The 20,318-nt window shown below is 43.2% G+C and overlaps 1 protein-coding gene across 6 annotated transcripts in view; it reads left to right on the top strand.

The window, feature by feature from the left end:
- THADA (THADA armadillo repeat containing) overlaps nucleotides 1-20,318 on the top strand; it is a 330,140-nt gene that overhangs the window by 239,284 nt on the left and 70,538 nt on the right. For all 6 annotated transcript variants that reach the window (XM_020878085.2, XM_070477517.1, XM_020878083.2 and 3 more), the window contains one exon: nucleotides 11,172-11,266. In XM_020878085.2, the coding sequence (XP_020733744.2) occupies nucleotides 11,172-11,266 (95 nt within the window). The remainder of the gene's footprint in view (nucleotides 1-11,171; nucleotides 11,267-20,318) is intronic.

Below are 20,318 nucleotides of genomic sequence, written 5' to 3'. Positions count from 1 at the left end.
ACCATTGGAGCCCCCAAAGGGACTACAAAGAGCACTCTGACTCCCTCTTTCAAAAAAGTGAAAAAAGTGAAAGTGTTAGTTGCTCAGTCGTATCCTGTTTTTTATGACCCCATGGACGGTAGCCTCGCCAGGCTCCTCTGCCCATGGGATTCTCCAGGCAAGAATACTTGAATAGGTAGCCATTTCCTTCTCCAGGGGATCTTCCTGACCCAGGGATTGAACCTGGGTCTCTTGCATCGCAGGCAGAGTCTTTACTGTCTGAACCACCAGGAAAGCCCCCTTATTATGTCAAGCAGGAATCTAATCCAAACCAGTATCTGTAGACAGGAAAATAGACACAAGGGTCAGGTGACTTCTTCCTACTTGACAGATGTGTCTGGCTCTAAAGATAGCCCAAATTTGGGATTTAAAGAACAAATTGGTTTTCTGCCTCTTGGTCCTCTTGCTTCCTTTGCTGCAGCTGGATCATCCTCATAGGAAACACTGCCACCCCCAGCCTCTGGGCTGCCCAAGGCCTTCTCTTAGGAGCTGCCCTCCTTGGTCAGGACCCCATCACTAGATCTTCTTGCCAATACTACTCAGCTTCTCTAGATCCCCTTTCCCCAGAAATCCACTCTCAGCTGACTAACTGCTGCTTGACATGACCCACACATCATGCCTACATGTTACTAAGCACTAATATGTAAATAATTCTGAGTCTATAGCTGTTTTTCACTGTTGATCTGGAGACATTGCTTTTAACTGAAGTCAGTAACTTGAGGGCAGGCTTTCTGGCAACACACAGACCTAGCGGGCACACTCCCTGAGGCCTCACTTGGCTTCTCTGTCCTCATACTGAGCTGATTAGCGCTGGTGCCCTTGTCCTAATTGGCCGGGCTTTGGGCTGACCCTCCGAAGGCTTGTGGGGCACGTGGGCAGGCCTTATGTGAGTAAGTCAAGGGAGCGGGTGTGAGAGAGACCCTCCAAAGCCTCACTTTCCTCCTCGCTGATGTGATGCCCAGGCTTCCTCAGTGATTGGAGTGGCCTGCGGGTCTCTGGAAATAACTTCCCTTCACCATCAGGAACTTATTCCCGCTTGGGCCGGAAGGGACCCTTACCAGCCCGAAGGCCCTGTGTTCCTGGGTACCTACAGGGGGTCACTTTGAGAGGCCCTGGGTGAGTGGAAAAGACTCTAGCTGTGAGCACACCTCCCTGAGATTGAGGCGGGGCAGGATATACTCGCTGGTAGCATGTCTGTGTCTGGCCCCCTGCTCAGCTGCTCACCAGTGATGGGTGGCCTCTAACTTCCTTGGGCCTCTTTTGTTTTGTTTTGTTTTAATGTTTATTTACTTATTTGGCTGCACAGGGGTCTTAGTTGTGGCATGTGGAATCTAGTTCCCTGACCAGGGATTGAACCTCGGGCCCCATGCATTGGAAGCACAGAGGCTTAGCCACTGGACCACCAGGGAAGTCCCGGGCATCAGTTTTTATCTGTTAAGTTGGAAGATCCAAAATGGGAGGTAGGTGAAGGTGGAAAAGGACATAGTGAGTAATGCGTATGCAAGTACAAAAGAGCTAAGCAAATAGGGAATATTTATTGTCAGATAATGAAGTCTTTATCAGTCTTGTTGGCCATGTTCACAGGCCTTTCTGGTGGCCCTCACAGAAACAGCTGTACTTAGAACCTCACTCTTCTCCAGGCTGGCCACCAGGACACACCACCAGAGCGTGTGGCTGCAAACCAACATACTCTAATTGTTCGGCCCCGCCTCTCCCTTTTCATCTCTGTGTTTGGGACACACAGATACAATTTGTCTAGAAAACCTTGATTCTATTCTTGGTTTCTGCCCTGATCTTGGACAGGTCACTTGAGCTATGTGAGCTACTTTGTTGACTTATAAAAATGGGAATAATAATGCCTATTTTTCTCCTCTCAAGAATCTTTTAAAGATAAAATGTTTTTTTGAAGATAAAACTTTTAATAAAATGCAGTGGATATTATTTTTGTGGCCAGGGCTAATTTCCAAGTGTGTGCTTTGCCAAGATTTCATGAACAAAGTTCAGACTATACTGTTAGAAATCCTCACCTGTGACCTACATTCAGACTTCTTATGGAAGAGCTACTAGAAGTTTTCATTCACCTCACTTATATATTCTATTTTTTAAAATAATTCTAGGAAGAAAGTAAAGTTTGAAAAGAAAGGGGACTTCTGTTAGCATTTTATGTAATAACTGAAGCTATATATCCTCCAAGCCCCAAACTGTACAATAAAAGTTTTCTTGGATACTACCTTTCTCCCATAATCCCTAGCACATTGCTTATTAAGTTATTAACCAGCAATTTCTCTGGCAGCATATTAAACTTTACTTTTAAACAAGTCACAGAGGGGGGGAAACATGCATCTCTCATAAAAGGAATAAAAAACATACACCCTCTAAAATGGTTTCTTCAGGCTTTGAACAAATCCCAACCCCCACACAAGGTCTCTTTTCCCTCATTCTCTCCACATAACTTGAGTGTTAGTACATTAATGAGAAAAAGATGCTTAATAGAAAGATGGAAAAATATGAGGGCCTCTGGGAGGGGTGGGTGGCTCCCTGGGGGTCCTCTGAAAAGGCAGGTGAGCCTTCCTGGAGGGAAATGCAAAGCCTTGGCATTGAGCTTGTGGGCTTCCTCTTGTATAGCATCACTCCCCTGAGAAGCAGAGGCGCCCGGGACTTTGACCTTGACCTAAGCAGAGCCCCAGGGCCTTATGCAGACTGCCTGGGCCTTTGCCAAGTGCAGACCCAGAACCTTGGTAGAGTAGTTGGGGTCCTCTTTTCACAGATTCCGTCTCCCCAGGGGCAAAGGAGGGTTTCCCTGTTGGCTCAGCTGGTAAAGAATCCACCTGCAATGTAAGAGACCTGGGTTCGATCCCTGGGTTGGGAAGATTCCCTGGAGGAGGGCATGGCAACCCACTCCAGTATTCTGGCCTGGAGAATTCCATGGACTGGGTAGTCCAAGGGGCTGCACAGAGTCGGACACGGGGCAGCCTCTCCAGGGGCAGCCCCTGTGCCCTAGAGCATATGGCTTGAACATATGGTCCCTTTCTGGACAGACTCACAGCTCATGGTCTCCTGCCTCATGCCCGACAACTTGGTAAGAATTTCTTACAAATTGGTCAGTACCCAGAGCAGGGCATGAAGATGGCTTCACTTTAAAAGGAGAATCCCAGGAGGAGGGCTGTGGGGCAGCTCATATGTGTGGGTGTGAGTATAAACACTCGCGGAGCTCCAGACCAAGAAAGGCTGGATGGAAGCTGGAACGTACCATAAAAATGGAGTTCTGCCGCCACCCGCCTCCCCTCCCCCGGGGGAGCTCAAGGTAACGAGTAGGGCCGGGAGGGGGTGTTAGCCAGCCAGGGGGTGGCTAACAGGGGGTGTTGGCCCTGCGTGCTGCTGCCAGCTGGCCCTGCATGCAGATCTAAATTCTGGATGTTACAGGGTGGGGGGAAGAACTTGTTTAAAAATATATATTCTGCAGTTCCTGACCGTCTGGCATTTTGGTTTAAACAAATACCCTGTTGTTTCTCCAGAAATGTCATAGGATGATTGCTTGGCTGGGGGCCATGGTAAAAATGGAAATCAGAAGGGAGAGCGGGGTCTTTTTTATTAATTTACACTTCCACATTTATATGACTTCATGTGGCCCACATCCGAGAAGGACCTCCTGGCTCCTCACCTCCTCTTATAACCAAATGGAAGGCGAGATGGCATCTGGTCTGTGGACAGCTGCCATTGCAGGATCTCACACTGCAGAGGCTACGAAGACGGCCACTGGGGTCTCTGGGAGATCAGAGGAAGGCCAGAGAGATGTCCGCCATGCACACTGTCCTCCAGGGCCAGTCTCTGATCCTTAGTCAGGGACGGTTTCCTAGAGGACAGGCTTTGAAGTGAGTTTAAGTACAGGGCATGGTGTGGCTCGACATGTGTCCAGTGAGGGGACTGTGGCAGGGTGTGGGGACGCGTTAGAGACCATTTCCACCCTCCCTTTTCTGCCTTTTTCTGCACCTCGTTCTTCTTCTCTTCCCACCTGTGGCCCAGCTTCTCACCTGCCTGCTTTCTGCCTTCCTCTTCACCTCCTTTCCCTCTTTTTTTTTTTTTCCTGGCTTTCTTCTTTCCAGCCTATTTCAGTCCTGGTGGTGGTCCCCAGAATACTGCTTCATTAAGCCCAGTGCTGGCTCCATGGCAGGAGGCCTTGTAGTTACTGTGGTGCAGACCAGACATGACCTCAATGGGAGTGAGTTCATGGAGGAGCCCAGATCAGAGGGAGAGATCACCATGGACCATGATGGGCCCCCGCCAGGACTCACGCCCCAGAGTCATTCAAAGGCATGAAACTGGCCAGCTGCACCTGTTTGATTTTCTGGTCTTCCTTCTCCCAGCAAGCGGCAAGCTTGCTCCCATCTTTGGATCTTTGCAAAATGAACTCTCTTGTCTGAAATTGCTGCTTTCCATTCATTTGCGGAGTCTTTCCACATCTCCAGCCCCTTCCTCCATGATATTCTCTCACATTGTTTTATGTGTGTTTTGTTTTTCTCCACATACACCTTCTAGCACCACACACACACACGACCGAAAGCTCTTCAAGGCCAGAACCTGTCCCCTTCTCTACTCCTGTTCCAAGTAGGATACACCCCATGGTACTTAGTAAAGGTTTCTAGATTAGTAAAGTTAAACCATGAGTCTAATCAGGATTCTGGGGAAGAGTAATTCCCTGGGGTCTGGAGTTACCTTCGAACTTGACTGTGTTGAAGTCCAGATAGACTTCTCAGGACTTAGACCTTAGCAGACTAAAGCCAGAACAGTTGTTCTCAGCCCTCTGAGGATGGCATTGAGTTCTTCTGTAAAAGTCATCCAAAGTGACAAGGAAAAATATGTCCAAAATGAACTGTCTGTTTCTTGCCGGGAACCCTCCAAGGCTGCAGGGTAATGGGCCCCAGGGGCCCCAGCCGTCCAGTGGACCAGTGGGGTCCCACCTGGGCTTGAGCCATTCGGAGCTTTGGGAGCTCTGAAAGGTCACTCCTAAGCACTTCCATTTGGGGCACGTCATCATCCTGCGTCATTTCCCGCTGTCCCATCCATTCCACATCCCCTTTGTAAACATGTAACATGCCGTCGTCTTCGGACATGCTGCTTCCTCTGCTGGAGTCATTCTGCCCGTGGTCCATCTCTTAGACTCCTCCTGCAGAGGCACTCCTGGATTTACTGAGGCGTTTCCCCACCTCCCCCCCACCACGAATCCTTAATTTTCACTCTGTCAACCCTCCTTTGAGCATCCATCATACCACATGATTGGTTGTGTGTTTCTCTCACTAAACCACGGCCTTTCAAGGTTTTTTGACAGCCATTCACAACCAGAAATAGATTTTACAGATGCCTTTAGTATGTATCTTTGTACCCTGTGTGTGTATCTGTGTGGATATATACACAAACATACCTGTGAAATCTTACATAGTATGAAATTTTGCTGTCTATGTAAGATATGAACAGTTTGTAGAAAAATACAACAGAGAGAGAATTTACTCAAGATTTAGAAGATTTAGTTTCAGGAATGTTATCCACCATCATTTTGGATATCAAGAATACCCCACTGATACCATTTGGTATAATAGATGGTAGCTTATTACCTGAAAAAGAAAAGGACATTAGGCTAAATCAGTCAATATTTTTACTCAAAATTATCACATTTTATAAATTATATCAAAGATAATTTATTAAAAATTCTTTCTGGGCAAAAATTTTCTAGAAATCCTGTATATAACAATTTAAGGGAATGACGCTTACCCTTACTGCTTTGATGCAATGTGATTATCTTTGACTGCTCCCTTTTCCCCTAGCTAGCTCTCTCCTCCCTCACTCCATCCCTGCTTCCTCTTCCTTCCTTTCTTTCTCTTAGGCTTTCTGTTAACACTTGTAGGTGGTCATCTAAACCTACTAGTTTACTTCATAACCAACAAAATAGGTCATAACCTACAGTTTGAAAAACCCAGTTCAGGACTCTAAGTTTCTTGAGGCGGTGACGAGGGTCACTGAGTCATTTCGTCTTCATATGCCCATACCCTGGCATTATTTTTGGCTCTCAGTTTCCTCTCAGTAGACGTTTTCTGAATGAATGGGCTTCAGTTAAAAAGCTCTGCAGCCACTGGGATTCCGGAAGGGACAGGAGTGAGTAATTTATCACAGGCTTCCCGAGAGCTTCTGGTGTCCTCCAGACACTGGGGCCATTGTGAACACGTCTGGGAAGCCTTGCTCTCTCTTCTCTGCCTTCTGCCTCCCCCAGCTTCCAGGAGAGAGGGCAGGAGGTTTAATGAAGTTCAGAAATCAAGTTCTCGGGTGGGTATATATATGTCAAGGGACCAGTGATAAAAAGACTGGAAGAAAGTTTTAACAAGGCCTGCATTTCACTTTATTTATGTAAACTTAGTCCTCATAGTCCCTGATTCCTGTTACTCCTTCTAAAACCTCTATTATGCTGTTTTTCAGCCCATTTGTTAGACCCCGACCACTCCTGAGTTTTTTTGAACACACTCAATCTTTATTATACCATGCCCTGTGCCAGGATTTTTCCATCTGGGGGCAGGGAAAAAAAAAAACCCAAACCCACCAAAACCCTGTGGCTTGGTTTCCTGTCCAGCTGGCTTGCTTTTTCCCAGGATTTTATTCCCATCATCAAAGTGGCTTGACAGACCAAGAACAAACCTCTGGCTCACCCTGAACTCACAGTGTACCGTTTCCAAGTCAGAACAAACACCAAGTAACAGGGAGAGAAAAAGAAAGAGGGAAAAAAAAATTATTTTCCTGACTTAGAAGCCAATTCAGAGTAAAGCCCGACTCTGATTCCAGACAGCGATGTTGTGAGGCTGTGGCTGTCCTCAAGGGTGGAGCCTTGAACAGTGGGCTCTGGGCCAGAATTTCTCTCCGAGTCAGTCTTGAAGGAGAAGCCACGGATGGACTCCTTTGTAGCCCCAGATCCTCTCTGTTTCCTGGAATCGGAAGCAGCAGAATTTGAGGGAGCCTCCCACGATCTCTTTGACTACCTCAGACTTGGCGTAGAACCTCAGTTCTGGGAGCAGTCAGAGTGGTCCCTGCCGGGTCCCAGGCTGCCAGGAAGGTCGGCAGCCTGTGCCAGGCCAAGAGAAGGTGCAGAGCAGTTCAGCCTGGCAGGGGCACGTAAAGATTGCCAACATTTCCTGTGTTCATTTAGAACTGTTCTAAAATATATTAATTTAGCTAAAAATATCATGGAAACTAGGTTCCTTACTGAACTTGAAAGTCAAACCAACTTCCCCAAAACTTCCCTTTATGGTTCTATGTGTCTCCACTAGTAGGAAAATATCTGAGGTGAGAAGCTATGACCCTGTAGGTCAAATGGAGCAGGCAGCATATTTTTATACCAAGGAGCACCAGTTAGCATGGAGTATCCCGTCTTCCATGGGTCCCCAGACAAGCAGGGCTCCTTTCTTCCTGCCTCTATTGCCCCCTCTCAAAATCACCTTCTTTGTCAGCTTTGTCTATCTAAATTCCTTCCATTGTTTACAGTTGGACTTAGGTCTTCATACATCTCTTCCATGTTTCTAGTCCACCCTATTATGTTCTTTCCCTTAATTCGTTACATCTTGTCCCAAGTTTTGTCTTTATTTTTGTCTCCAAAACAAGACAGAACTCTCTGAGGCCAGAAATCATCTCTTGTGCATCTTTCTCCAACACCTAGCTCACAGCTGGATGCTCAGGAGGCATTCATCCTGCTGCTTGCAGGCCGTTGTTTATTCAGCCCTGCGCTTCACGTCTGATAATTCATTAACCCTTTGCATTGGGTTTCTTGCTTTCTTTCCTGAGTGATTTTCCATTAGGAGGGAAGATATCCCACGTTTTAAACAGTGGAAGTGCCAGAACAGGGAATGATACCGTTGAAGTAATTTTCATAGACTATGGACTTTTCAACTTCACAAGTCAAATTTGACTGACCTGAGGGAAACTGAGTAGAGACAAAATATAAAGGCAAGATTTGGGGAGAGTACATTCCAAATAGATCAAAGTGTTAACATGAACAAGAAATGAAACTGTAAGGTTTCCCTGGTGGTTCAGTGGTTGAGAATCTGCCTGCCAGTGTAGGGGCCCTGAGTCCGATCCCTGCTCCAGGAAGACCCCACATGCCATGCGCAACTAGACACGTGCCCCAGAACTACTGAGCCAGCCCTCTGCAAGTACTGCAGCCTGTGCTCCCTGCAGCCTGTGCTCCGCAAGGGGAAGCTCGTTCACAGCAACTAGAGAAAGCCCCCGTGCAGCATTGAAGATGCAGCACAGCCATAAAGAAAGGAATAAATAAATGGAACTGTAAAGTGCTAGAAGAAAAAGTACTAAGAAAAATTTATAAATATAAACCTATATTGGAGAAAGGTGAGACTTTGGTAGCATGACATAAAATCCAGAAGATAAAAATAATATACTTGACTGCATTAAACCAGTTTTGAATTCCAAAAAAGTATTATAAATAAAGTTTAAAGTCAGATGATAAACTGCAAAAAAAATTTGTAACACATATGACAAAGGACAGATTTCCTTAATATACAAAGAGCTCCTACAAATCAATAAGGAAAATACCAATAACATAATAGATCAGAGATTTGATCACAGTTCACAGAAAAGGAAATTAAGATATCATTTTTGAAAAGCTTATGAAGGGATGGGCAACTTCATTTAAAATAATTATGACTTAAAATCATGAGGTACTGTTTTTCCACTTATCACCTTGGCAAAGGTCAAAAGGTTTAATCACAGTGTAAGTCAGATTGTTGGGGTTGGAAGGGAGTCTTAAACACTGTTGGTGAAAGCATAAGTAGTCCCAGTCTCTTTGGAGAGCATCTTATCTAAATGAAGCAAAATTTTAAATGTATAAATATCTTGATCCAGCACTTAAGCTTCTAGGGGTTTCTCTTTTGAATATTCATTCATATGCATAAACTAATATACATATATATTTATTCCATCATTGTTTTCAGCAAAATATCCTAAACAATCTGAATTATTTCATTAGGGGATAGGTACATCCATGAAATGGAGCAGTTTACAGCCATTTAAGAAATGAGGCTAATCTGTGTTTTTTAATAGGATGTTATCTAAAATGTATTAGTGAAAAAAAGGTAATGCTCAGAACTCAGTAAGTAGTAAACCACTACTTATATAAAAATAAACAAGTGGGTAGCTATAGATAGATGCTTGTAAAATGTGCCTGGAAGGATATGCTCTAGAAAGCAGTGAAAGTGGCTACCTTGGCAACAGAACATGTGGGTAGAGGGTGGGGGCATGGAAAAGGAACTTCACTTTTACTGTATGCCCTTCTGTACTGTTTGAGCTATTTTTATACTATGTTCATGTGTTACCTGTTTTTTAAAACTAATTTTTAAAAGTAACTGGGCATAGGCATGAAACTAGGCCAAATGTGAAGTGTACATATAAATCAGTCGTCATGGCAGAGTCGGAGTCAGGGAGCAAGCAGATACTGTAGGTGAAGTAAGTCAGGGAACAGAAATGAGGCAGGTCAGCAGCAGGGAAATCTTGAAACAAGACCGATTTGTTTTAGTTGAAAAGTATCTGGTTTGCTTCTTGTGCAAATATTGCATGCCCCTAGGATATGGGCAGTTCAGGATAGAGTGAGAATATACTTTAGAGAAATGGTCAAACTGTTAACTTATAGGAAGTGAGAAGGATGCATTGAGGGATCAAGTCAGATGGAAATACACTAGCTGGAACTCATGTCATTCCCTCATCCTAGGTTGGAGGCAGAGGAGCAGAGCAGGGAACCTGCCGAATCAGATGCTCACAGTGACTCAGTGAGGTGATTACGGTGTCCATTGTACAAGTCAGGAATCTGACTCAGGTCACAGAGATGCTAAATGGCAAAAAGCCAGGATTCAAACCCAGGTCTGTCCGTATTGTTTTTACCACTTGTGTGCATGTGCTCAGTCACATCTGACTCTTTGCAACCCAATGGCTCTCCTGTCCATGGAATCTTCCAGGCGAGAATAATGAAATAGGTTGCCATTTCCTCCTCCAGGGGATCTTCCTGACCTAAGGACCGAACCTGTATCTCTTGCGTGTCCTGCATTGGAAGGCGGATTCTTTCCTACTGAGCCACCTGGAAGCCGTTTTTACTGTTTATACTGAATTATTAGTACCCTATGGAGGTTTGGGCCCTTTTCATGATCAGTATAAACTGAGGCTCAGAGTCAGGGAGCTTCAGTGCTATTCTCAAAAAAAAGTCTTCATTCTTCCATTTTTATCTAGACCCCCTCAAGCCAAGCCCACTTACTTTTTCCAACGTGTGGTTCAAAGAGTAAAAAGACTCCCATTTATTGAAAGAAGAAAAAAAAATCTCATCAGAAAAGCAGTGTCTGTCACAGTGTTTGTTAATACTTTCATGTTTGTTTTTTCAGCTGCTTTTTTAAGTCTGTAAATACAGTTTATCATTTGTGAGTGCAGTTCTCCTCCAAAATGCTAAATCACTGATATTCATAACCAATGATTTTTCCCCTAAATTTGTCCAGTTCAGAAGAAGATAATAGAATATGGTGTCATATTCCCACTTCCCTCTTGTTTTCAAATAACCAGAATAGGGTATTGGTTTTTGTTTGTTTTCAGTTAATTTTCTTTGGCGCCAGAGCATAGAATTTTCTGTTTTGTACAAACACAGTCCCAACCTCCACCATAAATGCTAGGATTTTATTTTCATTTTCTTTTCGTGAGAAATGAAAATTTCACCATTGTCACCATTGGTGACTGTCCATCATTTTTAGCATTTGTTACAACTCTCTGGGGCTCCCCAGGTGGCACTAGTGGTAAAGAACCTGCCTGCCAATGTGGGAGACATAAGAGGCATAGGTTCAATCCCTGGGTCGGGAAGATCCCCTGGAGGAGGGCATGGCAACCCATTCCAGGATTCTTGCCTGGAGAATCCCCATGGACAGAGGAGTGTGGTGGGCTACAAGCCCATAGGGTCACAGAGTTGGACACAACTGAAGCAACTTAACACGCACACACAGCTCTCTAAGCCTTATGATATGCCTGGTGGAAAATACCCATTTTCTCTTTTCTGTGGCCCAGGCCTCAGAGAGAAAAAATACCAATTTATTTTCTGTTCTTTACCTTTCTAGGCAAAATCCATGTTTGGTGACCAGAGCTGTGTATATTGATATCCTCTTCCTGTTGACTTGCTGCCTTGACAGACTCTCAAAAGGCAACCAGCCAGGTATGATTCACAGTGATATTATATTTTGGAGTGATTACAGGCCTTTGAAATGTAGGTGGGGTTTTGAGTGGCTCTACCACGCACTCCCCCACTTCTACTTTTGCAAGACTAAACCACATATCAAAATTACACTTAGTGTCATACGCTTCCTTCATAAAAGCTTCCCAAGGAAACTTGTCCTTGTTGAGTTGCAAGTTTGTTTTCTATTTGGTCATTCCGGGAAGAGTCTGGACTCGACTCTTGTCATTTTCAGTAACTCAGGAGTTCATTCTGTTCCATTTTGCGGCGATAACCGAGTAGACTCATTTGTTGCTGGAGCCTAGATATTTGAGACTCAGTCTCAAATCTGCCATGCACTACCTTAGGCTCTGACTTTGTACATGTTCCTTGGTGTCACGTATGTTTCCTGGTATGGGCCCCAGATCCACATGCAGTTGTTCTATTTTCATCATGATTCACAAAGTGGTTTTCTTAAAATGAAGAGGGGCAGCTCCAAATAAAAAAAAAATGTTTTGATGTGTTTATATAAGAGGCCGCAGGAAGTGCTGTACATGAGTTCCAGGCCACAGACTGAAACTGATTTTCATCAACACAAACTGGAATGCAGGGTAATGAGCCTGCAACTGGTTAAAATCAGCCTCTTCTAATTGATTAGGCCTGTCTAAAGGAGGCTACAATTACAAAGTCAGATTCTGAGTACAAGCAGGCCAGGCCTTTCCTCTGTTACATTTAGTCTGTCAATGATTTGTTGTCTTCAGTAAATATATTCAGGCTGTCAGAGTCCAGCTCTGTCCATATGGAATCCTGTTCCCAAATTCAAATCAATTTAAAATGCTCTGGGGGGAGAGGCGAAGCTGCCTCACTCAGGTCAGTGTATATTAGCCCACAAGGCCCCTGTGGCCACGCAGAGGTAATAAGAACACGCCTGGACTTTGATCAGCTCCACATCCCTGCATAGGAGTAGCTGTTGCATCCGTTTGGTAGAAGAGGATCGTATAGTTTTATGGCTGTGAAATGGTTCTAGTTTATACCTCTTATCCCAGCATAATTATTAATAGTGCCCCTTTTACTCTTGAAAGTGTCCAGGTTTGCACAATAAATCACAGGTCACTCTAGCTGTAAGGGACCTGAGGGTTGTGTCCACTTTATTTTATACTTGAGTTAATTGAGGTCCAGAGAGTATAAAGAGATTATGAATCAGACGTTACCATGTAAATTGTTTGTACCATGTTTAGTACCAAAAAATAGTTTCTACCATTTTTGTATCTCAGTTCCAAATTTCATGTAGCTTAGTAGTACTTCTCTGCTTGATGTTTTAAAGAGCCTCGTTCATGAAAGAGTTGCTCACTACTTACAAGTCCATTCACTGGGTTCGTATCATAGTTGTGTAATCGACTCTAATCTTTCATTTGTTGCACTAAGTTTTTCCTGGCGTATTAGTACCATTATTTTTTGTCTGAAAGGGTTAACCCTTGAATATTGTAAAATACCCTTCTCTCTTCTCCAATTGCCTGTCCTTTACTAATGAATCATGAAGATGACTTTGGCCTTTTGGAATCATCCTTTCCACAAATTCTGACGTTATTTAGTGTTTATACCCCCAATTAAGTGTGCTCACAAGCTGTTATCACTCAACAGCATTTCACTTGAATCAGTGTATTATACCTCTTAGAGTCATTACTTTGCAGAGTAAGATGTGTAGGGTTTGGGTCACTGTTACTTTTTTTTTTTTTTGGTATGACAGCCATAGCTCTAAACATTTCATCCTGCCTTCTCTAGTATGGCAGTCATTAGCCACCTGTGGCTCTTGAACTGTTGAGATGTGGTTGATCCAAGTTGAACTGTTCTATAAAAATAAAATACACACTGAATTTCAAAGACTTGGTATTTTTTAAAAAGGTTTAATTTCTCAATAATGTTTATATTGATTACATATTGGAATGATAATATTTTTGATATATTAGTTTAAATAAAAAGTGTTATTGAAGTTAATTTCATCTGTTTCTTTTTACTTTTCCTTGTTGTTGTTCAGTTGTTAAGTCATGTCCGACTCTTTGTGACCCTATGGACTGCAGCACACCAGGCTTCTCTGTCCTTCACTGTCTCCTGGAGTTTGCTCAAACTCATGTCCATTGAATCAGTGATGCCGTTCTTTTTAGAATATAACTATTAAAAAATCAAAATTTACATGTATGGCTCATATATTTCTGTTGGACAAGTACTAATGTTTTTCCCAGTCCTTTGGGAATTGCCCTCATAAACCACAGAATATACGTATGTGTCTTTCTATATGAATGTATATAACTGTATACTACATCCACACAAATAGCAGTAGCAAATTTTCCTCCTTTGAGTATGAATTAGATTTTTAGAATTAACCAAGTATTAGATAATGGTGTACCTGGTGGTTCAGTGGTAAAGAATCCACCTGCCAATGTGGAAGACTCTGATTTGGTCTCTAGCCCTGGAAGATCCCCTGGGGAAAGAAATGACAACCCACTCCAGTATTCTTGCCTGGAGAACCCGATGGACAGAGGAGCCTGGCGTGCCACAGTCCATGAGGTCATAAAGAACAGGACATGACTTAACGACTAAATACCAAGAATAATAAATCTCAAATAAAATGGTGGCCAAGGTAGGTAGCACTGTTTAGAATAAAAATAAACTATGAGCTTAAAATAATTAAATCAATTCTTAGTATGTAATTAATTATTTCCAAAGGCAGTTTAAACAGTAGCTACACCAAGCAAGGTGAGCACTCAGTGTGATTTCAAAGTATCATTGTGACGAGTTTACATCGCAAATGCCTTGAAAGAATAGATCATGCTAAGGTTCTGTGTCCCCCAGCTAAGCAAGTAGTAGTGTGTATTAAATGGATTTTTTAAAATTAATCAATTTATTTGGCTGTGTCTGGTCTTAGCTGTGCCACACGGGGTTTTAGTTGCATCATTGTGGCACATAGACTGTCTAGTTGTGGCCAGCGGGCTTAGTTGCTCCGTGGCATGTGAGACCTTAGTTTCCCCAACCAGGAATTGAAGCCACATCCCCTGCATTGCAAGGTAGATTCTTAACCACTGGACCACCAGGGAAGTCCCTGAATGTCTTTGTTACTAACTGATTAATTGAAATTTAAAAATTTTCAGTTTCTATAATAGTAACAGTTGTCATCAAGATACAAATCTTAGGACTTCCCTGGTGGTCCATTGAGTAAAAATCTGCCAGCCAGTGCAGGAGACAAGGGTTCAATCCCTGGTCCGGGTAGAGTGCACATGCTGCAGGTCAACTAAGTCCAAGAGCTGCAACTCCTGAGCCCCCGGGCTGCAGCTGCTGAAGCCTGCACACTCTGGAGCCCATGCTCACCAAGTGAGAAGCCTGCACACCGCAGCTGGAAAGCAGCCCCTACTCACCACAAGAGAAAGCCCCCGCCCAACAACGAAGACCCAGTGCAGCCAAAAATAAATTTAAAAAAGAGAAAAAGGTACAAATCTTATTTAAACTCATGCCTTAGTCAGATGTAAATTCATTTTCCAAATTCAAATCAAATGTTTATATCATATGCATATGTTGGTAAATATACATCTGTCTACATCCAAAGCTCATCAAACTCAGAGTAGGGAATGTACCCCAAGGGCTGTAAAGCTTGATCCCTAGGTCTGAATCCCAGGTCTGCCATTTCCTAGTTTTTGTGACCTTAGGCAAGCCATTTAACCTCCTTGAGACACTTTTTTCTCAATTGTAAATGGGGATGTAATAGAGTCTGTATCTTAGAATGTCCTTGGCATGGCACAGAATAAGCACTCAGTATTCGCTACCGTTAATATTATTATCATCATCATCATTATCACTGGCTGGAAACCATGCAGTTAATCCAGTTCTCTGCAGCCTGGCAGAGTTATGGTCAATTCCTCACATTTACAGTTCTACTCATGTTCTTAAACATTTTCAAGAAAGAAGAAATGCCTGCTTTCCTAGGAAAACACTGAAGCATACCTGGCATAGAATGTCAGGAATCCACTTTGGAATCCACTGGATTAGGCGTGCTCCTGCCCCTCTTACTGATCCAGAAAATGGCCATCTTGTTGTTCGTTGATTTTTTTCATTTATCAGACATGACATGATAACATCAGACAAGCAACTACATCTGGAGAGGCACATGGTATGTTTGAGGCTTGTAAGTAGGCACAAAACGGGATTGAGATGCTATAAATGAAGTGTATATGGGATACATGTGAAGCACTAAAGAATAAAAGGTCGTTTCTACTTGGTAGAACAGGAAAGGCTTCATAGAGGGGGAGGTGGGTCGTAGAGGAGGAGCAGAGTTTTGAGGATATGTAGAAATTCACCTGGTGGTCAAAGTGTAGGTGGGTGTTAGAGACAGAGGAAGGAACATGTCTGAAGCCACAGAGGCTCACGTCGAAGAGCTAGCTGTCAAAGAACTAGGACAGTGTGATTGAGTGTTGGGTTCAAGGACAGGGAGATGTGACTAGAAGTGAGACTGGAAGGCAGGATCTCAGTCAAGGAGAGCTTCATGGGCCAAAGTCTGCATGCATGCTAAGTCGCTTCAGTCGTGTCTGACTCTTTGTGACCCTATGGACTGTAGCCCACCAGGCTCCTCTGTCCTTGGGATTCTTCTTGGAGTCGGTTGCCATGCCCTTCTCCAGGGGTTCTTCCCAACCCAGGGATCAAGGCTGTGTCTCTTATATCCCCTGCATTAGAGGCAGGTTCTTTACCCTAAGGAGCTTGAATTTGACCCTGTAGACAAAGGAGATTATTGGAGGATATGACAGAGAATAAGGTCACATGGTTTTTAAGATAAAGTGATGTTTTCTGTGCCCACAGCCTTATGGGATATTTAAATTCCTTATGGAGCCAAGTGCCTTTGTCATGGAAAAAGAATATAACTGAAAATGCTTTCATGGAGTGTCAGGGCATTGTGATAGGCACTATTGAGGGTTTGGGAGAAAGGGGATCGGAAGTGGAGGACTAGAATTAATGGCAACACTGTGCTAAAAATAGTGCAATTTAAGGGAATTTCTTCCTCTTATTTTCCATTTTACTAATTTTATATAATTCTGTTTTACTCTTATGTGTGTATGTATACATGTATTTCAACAGTAACTATTTGTAGATATGAATCTTAAAGGATGTTAATTATTCCAAAAGAAATGAAGCAACACCAGTTTCTGGGAAACTTTTTTGGATGGAGGAGGATCTGCCCATCTCCTCTCAAACACTATTCTGTAAGTGACCTTGGCAAGCTATTTCTACCTCTGAAATGTCTTAGAACTACATTGAAGGGCTGGGGGCATAAACAATGAGAAAACCAGTGAAGGGGAAAGGCAGAGAAGATGATTAGAACAGCTTAAGATAATGATGTGTTTTGTGTAATTCAAACTTTTATCTTAGTACTTCCCAATCATTTGAGGTTTCCTTAGCCATTAACTAGGTTTTAAAAATTCCAAATCTGGGGGTTTTGTTTTGAGTTTTAAAGTGATTTAAACCCACAAGGACTCTCTGTCCCCTGTATTCTTTTTCCTCTTCTGAATCCAGCTGTCATCATTAGTATATATCAGTTTCCTGCTAGAAAGAAAATTATAGTCTCCAGTTGGAGTTGGGGGGATAAGGAAGAAAGAGCCAAACTGCTGCAAGAACTCAGAGGCTGGGTTACAGGCCTGGGCAGGGACAGGGAAATGGAGAGCTTTCATTCTCATTTTAAACCCATCTTAAATTATTTGCTCTCAGGTTGGAAATTTTCCATCGAAATATCTATTTACTGAAATACTATCTGAGAGTTGACTAAATATTTACCCCCTTTATTCTGAGAGGTGGATTTTCTATTTCTCTCTTATGCCCACACCCCTTAAACTTATGTTTTTCACAGCTACTGAATTGAACATTTTCTTTTACCAAGTGTTTAAACAAATATTTTACCTATTTGCACTGACTCTCAGTTTAAGCTCTCTTGGTGGGTTTATGTGTGGGCTTTTCCTTTCTTAGTCTCCATTTTACTAATTTTATATAACCCGGTATTTCTTTTGTAATTATCTGTATGTGTCACATATTAAAATATGAATCTTGAAGAGGATTAGTTAATTCCAAAGAAATAAAGAAATGACATCATAACAGTTTCCAAAAAATATTTTATGTGTGAGGAGGTTTTGTCCATCTTGCCCACATCATATAAGTGATCTTACGAGGCTGTTTTCCTACCCCTGAAATGTATACAGGATTCCCATTATATTCTCATTTTCAGGAAACATTATTTGCAGTATCATCTCCCTTGTAGGGGTCATAATAATTATAGTCAACCTGTACTGAGCACTTAACTCCATGCGAAACACTGTGCCAAGCATTTTGTGTGTGTTAATAAGAGGTACTAGTGGTCCTTCATTTTATGTTAATTTTTGATGGTTATTTTTTAAATGTTTATTTATTTATTTTTGGCCGAGTGGGGTCTATCTCTAGTTCCAGTATGAGGGCTTCTCGTTGCAGCAGCGTCTCTCATTGCAGAGCACAGCCTCGGGTGCACGGGCTTCGGTAGTTGCAGCAACGGGCTCAGCAGTTCTCGTTCCCGGGCTCTGGAGCGCTGGCTGAGTAGTTGTGGCACACAAGCTTAGTTGCTCCACAGGATGTGGGATCTTCTCAGATCAGGGATCGAACCTGCGTCACCTGCACTGGCAGGCAGATTTCTTTACCACTATCCATCAGGGAAGCCCGACCCTTCATTTTAGACTTGAGGAAGCTGAGGTGCAGAGAGAGCCGCCCGATGTCCGGCGTACAGCGGAAGCATGGCTGAGCTCTCCAGCCACGCCCCTTCCCGGCCCCACGGCACACTCAAGCCTGAGTCAGGAAAGCCACTCCCTGTCTCGGGAAGAGGTGCTTTAGAGCTTCTGTCGATTCAGCTTCCCAGGAGTCTGCCCCTCCTGCAGAACCCCCAGGCCTCAGAGAGGGATCCCCTTTCCAGTAGCTTCCAAATCAAATGCTTTTATGGGGACTTTCCTGTCTGCGTTGCTGTCCCCCATCTCCACGGTGTGTGGAATAATATGAGAGTGTACCCAGGACTAGTTACTAGAAAGAGAAAGCTTGACACTCCTGGGAAGCCACCTGCCCTTTTTCCCTTTGAAAGTGGACCTCCGGCCACCACACGAAAAACTGCCCAGTACCAGGCTGCTGGTGACCGAATTTTGTGGTTGCTTTGTTACTTGGCATTTATAGTTCAGATCTCATCAATCTGCCAAGTGTGATAAACATTTTGTTTTCACTGGAATGTAACTTGTATCATTGTTATTATTTTACTTCTAAACACCATAAACGTGACCAGTGCATGTGAAGTCAGGATCTCTAAACAGCCTGAATGCCAAGTTAGTGTGCTTTGTAGATCAGTATAAGATTAGAAGGGCTTCCCTCATAGCGCAGTTGGTAAATCATCTGCCTGCAATGCTGGACACCCAGGTTCGATTCCTGGGTCGGGAAGATCCCCTGGAGAAGGAAATGGCAACCCACTCCAGTACTCCTGCCTGGAGAATCCCATGGACAGAGGAGCCTGACAGGCTACAGTCCACGGGATCGCAAGAGTCAGACACGACTTAGCGACTAAACTGCCACCTCCAAAGGCAATTAGAAGACAGACTGTCATTTTTTACTGCTTGTATTTATATCATGGAAGTGCAGTAATATAAGCTCTCCCAAAATCCAATTTAGATGTTGATGGTGTTTAAATGGTAAAATCTGCGAGAAATATTCAGCAATGCCTTATATTCGTACTGCCTTGAAGATGAATAATATATGTGTGACAATATGTATATATATAAGGTCAGTGCTTTTTACAACATTATTAACTTCTTTTACCTAAGTTCCTGGGAAATATAGCCAAACAATTATAGAGAATAAAAACATTGGCAACTTACAAACACCTGCTTTGATTATTTGGTCTAATTAGGTTAAATTTAACCAATCCCATCTGAACAAATTGAAAACAACTCTTATCTGTTCTCTCAGTCATGCACTTTCATCAGTGTTGGATGCAGATGTGTTTAATATGACATAGTTGCTGCTATTCTCTCAGCTCTGGGTGGGAGATAAAAGGTAATTGAGAACATATTTTTAGTCTTCTGGGGACTTTGTGGATCTGCAGCTATGAAATTTCAAAAAAAAAAAAAAATGCTTTGTTGTCAGTAAATTAGCTGCTTTTCTCCAAAACCCTGGGACTATCATCTGAACAGTTGCTTTTGCCAAAAGTCTCTTTCCCAGGGAACAGTGAGCTACTCAAATGAGCAGATGGTTCCTAGCCACCTTTCGGAAATCGCAATAATACAGGATATATTAGTAGATTGCTAGTTTCATGTGGTGTTGGCCGTTTGTTAATTCCAAGCCTGGTGCTGAGTATGCTGGCCCACAATTCTTAGAATTTTTAGAGTTTAGAGATCATCAGTAGGTAGAGTGGAAACTGTAGCAATTAAGTGACTTGCCCAAGGTCACATAGCTGGTTAGTGAAAAAGTCAAGCTTTCCTGTATCCTGGCTCACTGCCATTTCTGTGACCAAAGTCAGTGGTATTGAGAGTTGGACAACGTGTCTGGATCATAACAGAACCATGTTATGAAACCTATGTGCTCACATTTCCACCCCAGAAGTAAAATACCGTTCCAGTGGGCAACTGGGGTCCCAGAACATCTGTGATTTCAGTTTTCTTTGTGTTCCTGTCTTGCCCCACTCTAGCCCGCCTCCTCATGGATAATCTGGAACTAGTTTGCAACCCCATGTACTGTGTAGCCTGCTAGGCTCCTCTGTCCATGGGATTCCCCAGGCAAGACTACTGGAGTAGGTAGCCATTACCTTCTCCAGGGGATCTTCCCAACCCAGGGACTGAAGCCAGGTCTCCTGCATTGCAGGCAGATTCTTTACCATCATAGCCACCAGGGAAGTCCAGTTATCCATGTCAATTAATTTAGTTAAGCAAGATGTTTTTGTAAGTTTATCCTAGGTATTTTCATGTAAGTGGAATCAAACAACATAATCCAACTTTTGTGTCTAGATTCTTTCACTTAAAGTTTT

The sequence above is a fragment of the Odocoileus virginianus genome, chromosome 2, assembly GCF_023699985.2.
Source record: "Odocoileus virginianus isolate 20LAN1187 ecotype Illinois chromosome 2, Ovbor_1.2, whole genome shotgun sequence".
NCBI classification, from domain to species: Eukaryota; Metazoa; Chordata; class Mammalia; order Artiodactyla; family Cervidae; genus Odocoileus; species Odocoileus virginianus.
The sequence above is the reverse complement of the archived record's forward strand: the minus strand, read 5'-3'. Positions and strand labels throughout refer to the sequence as shown.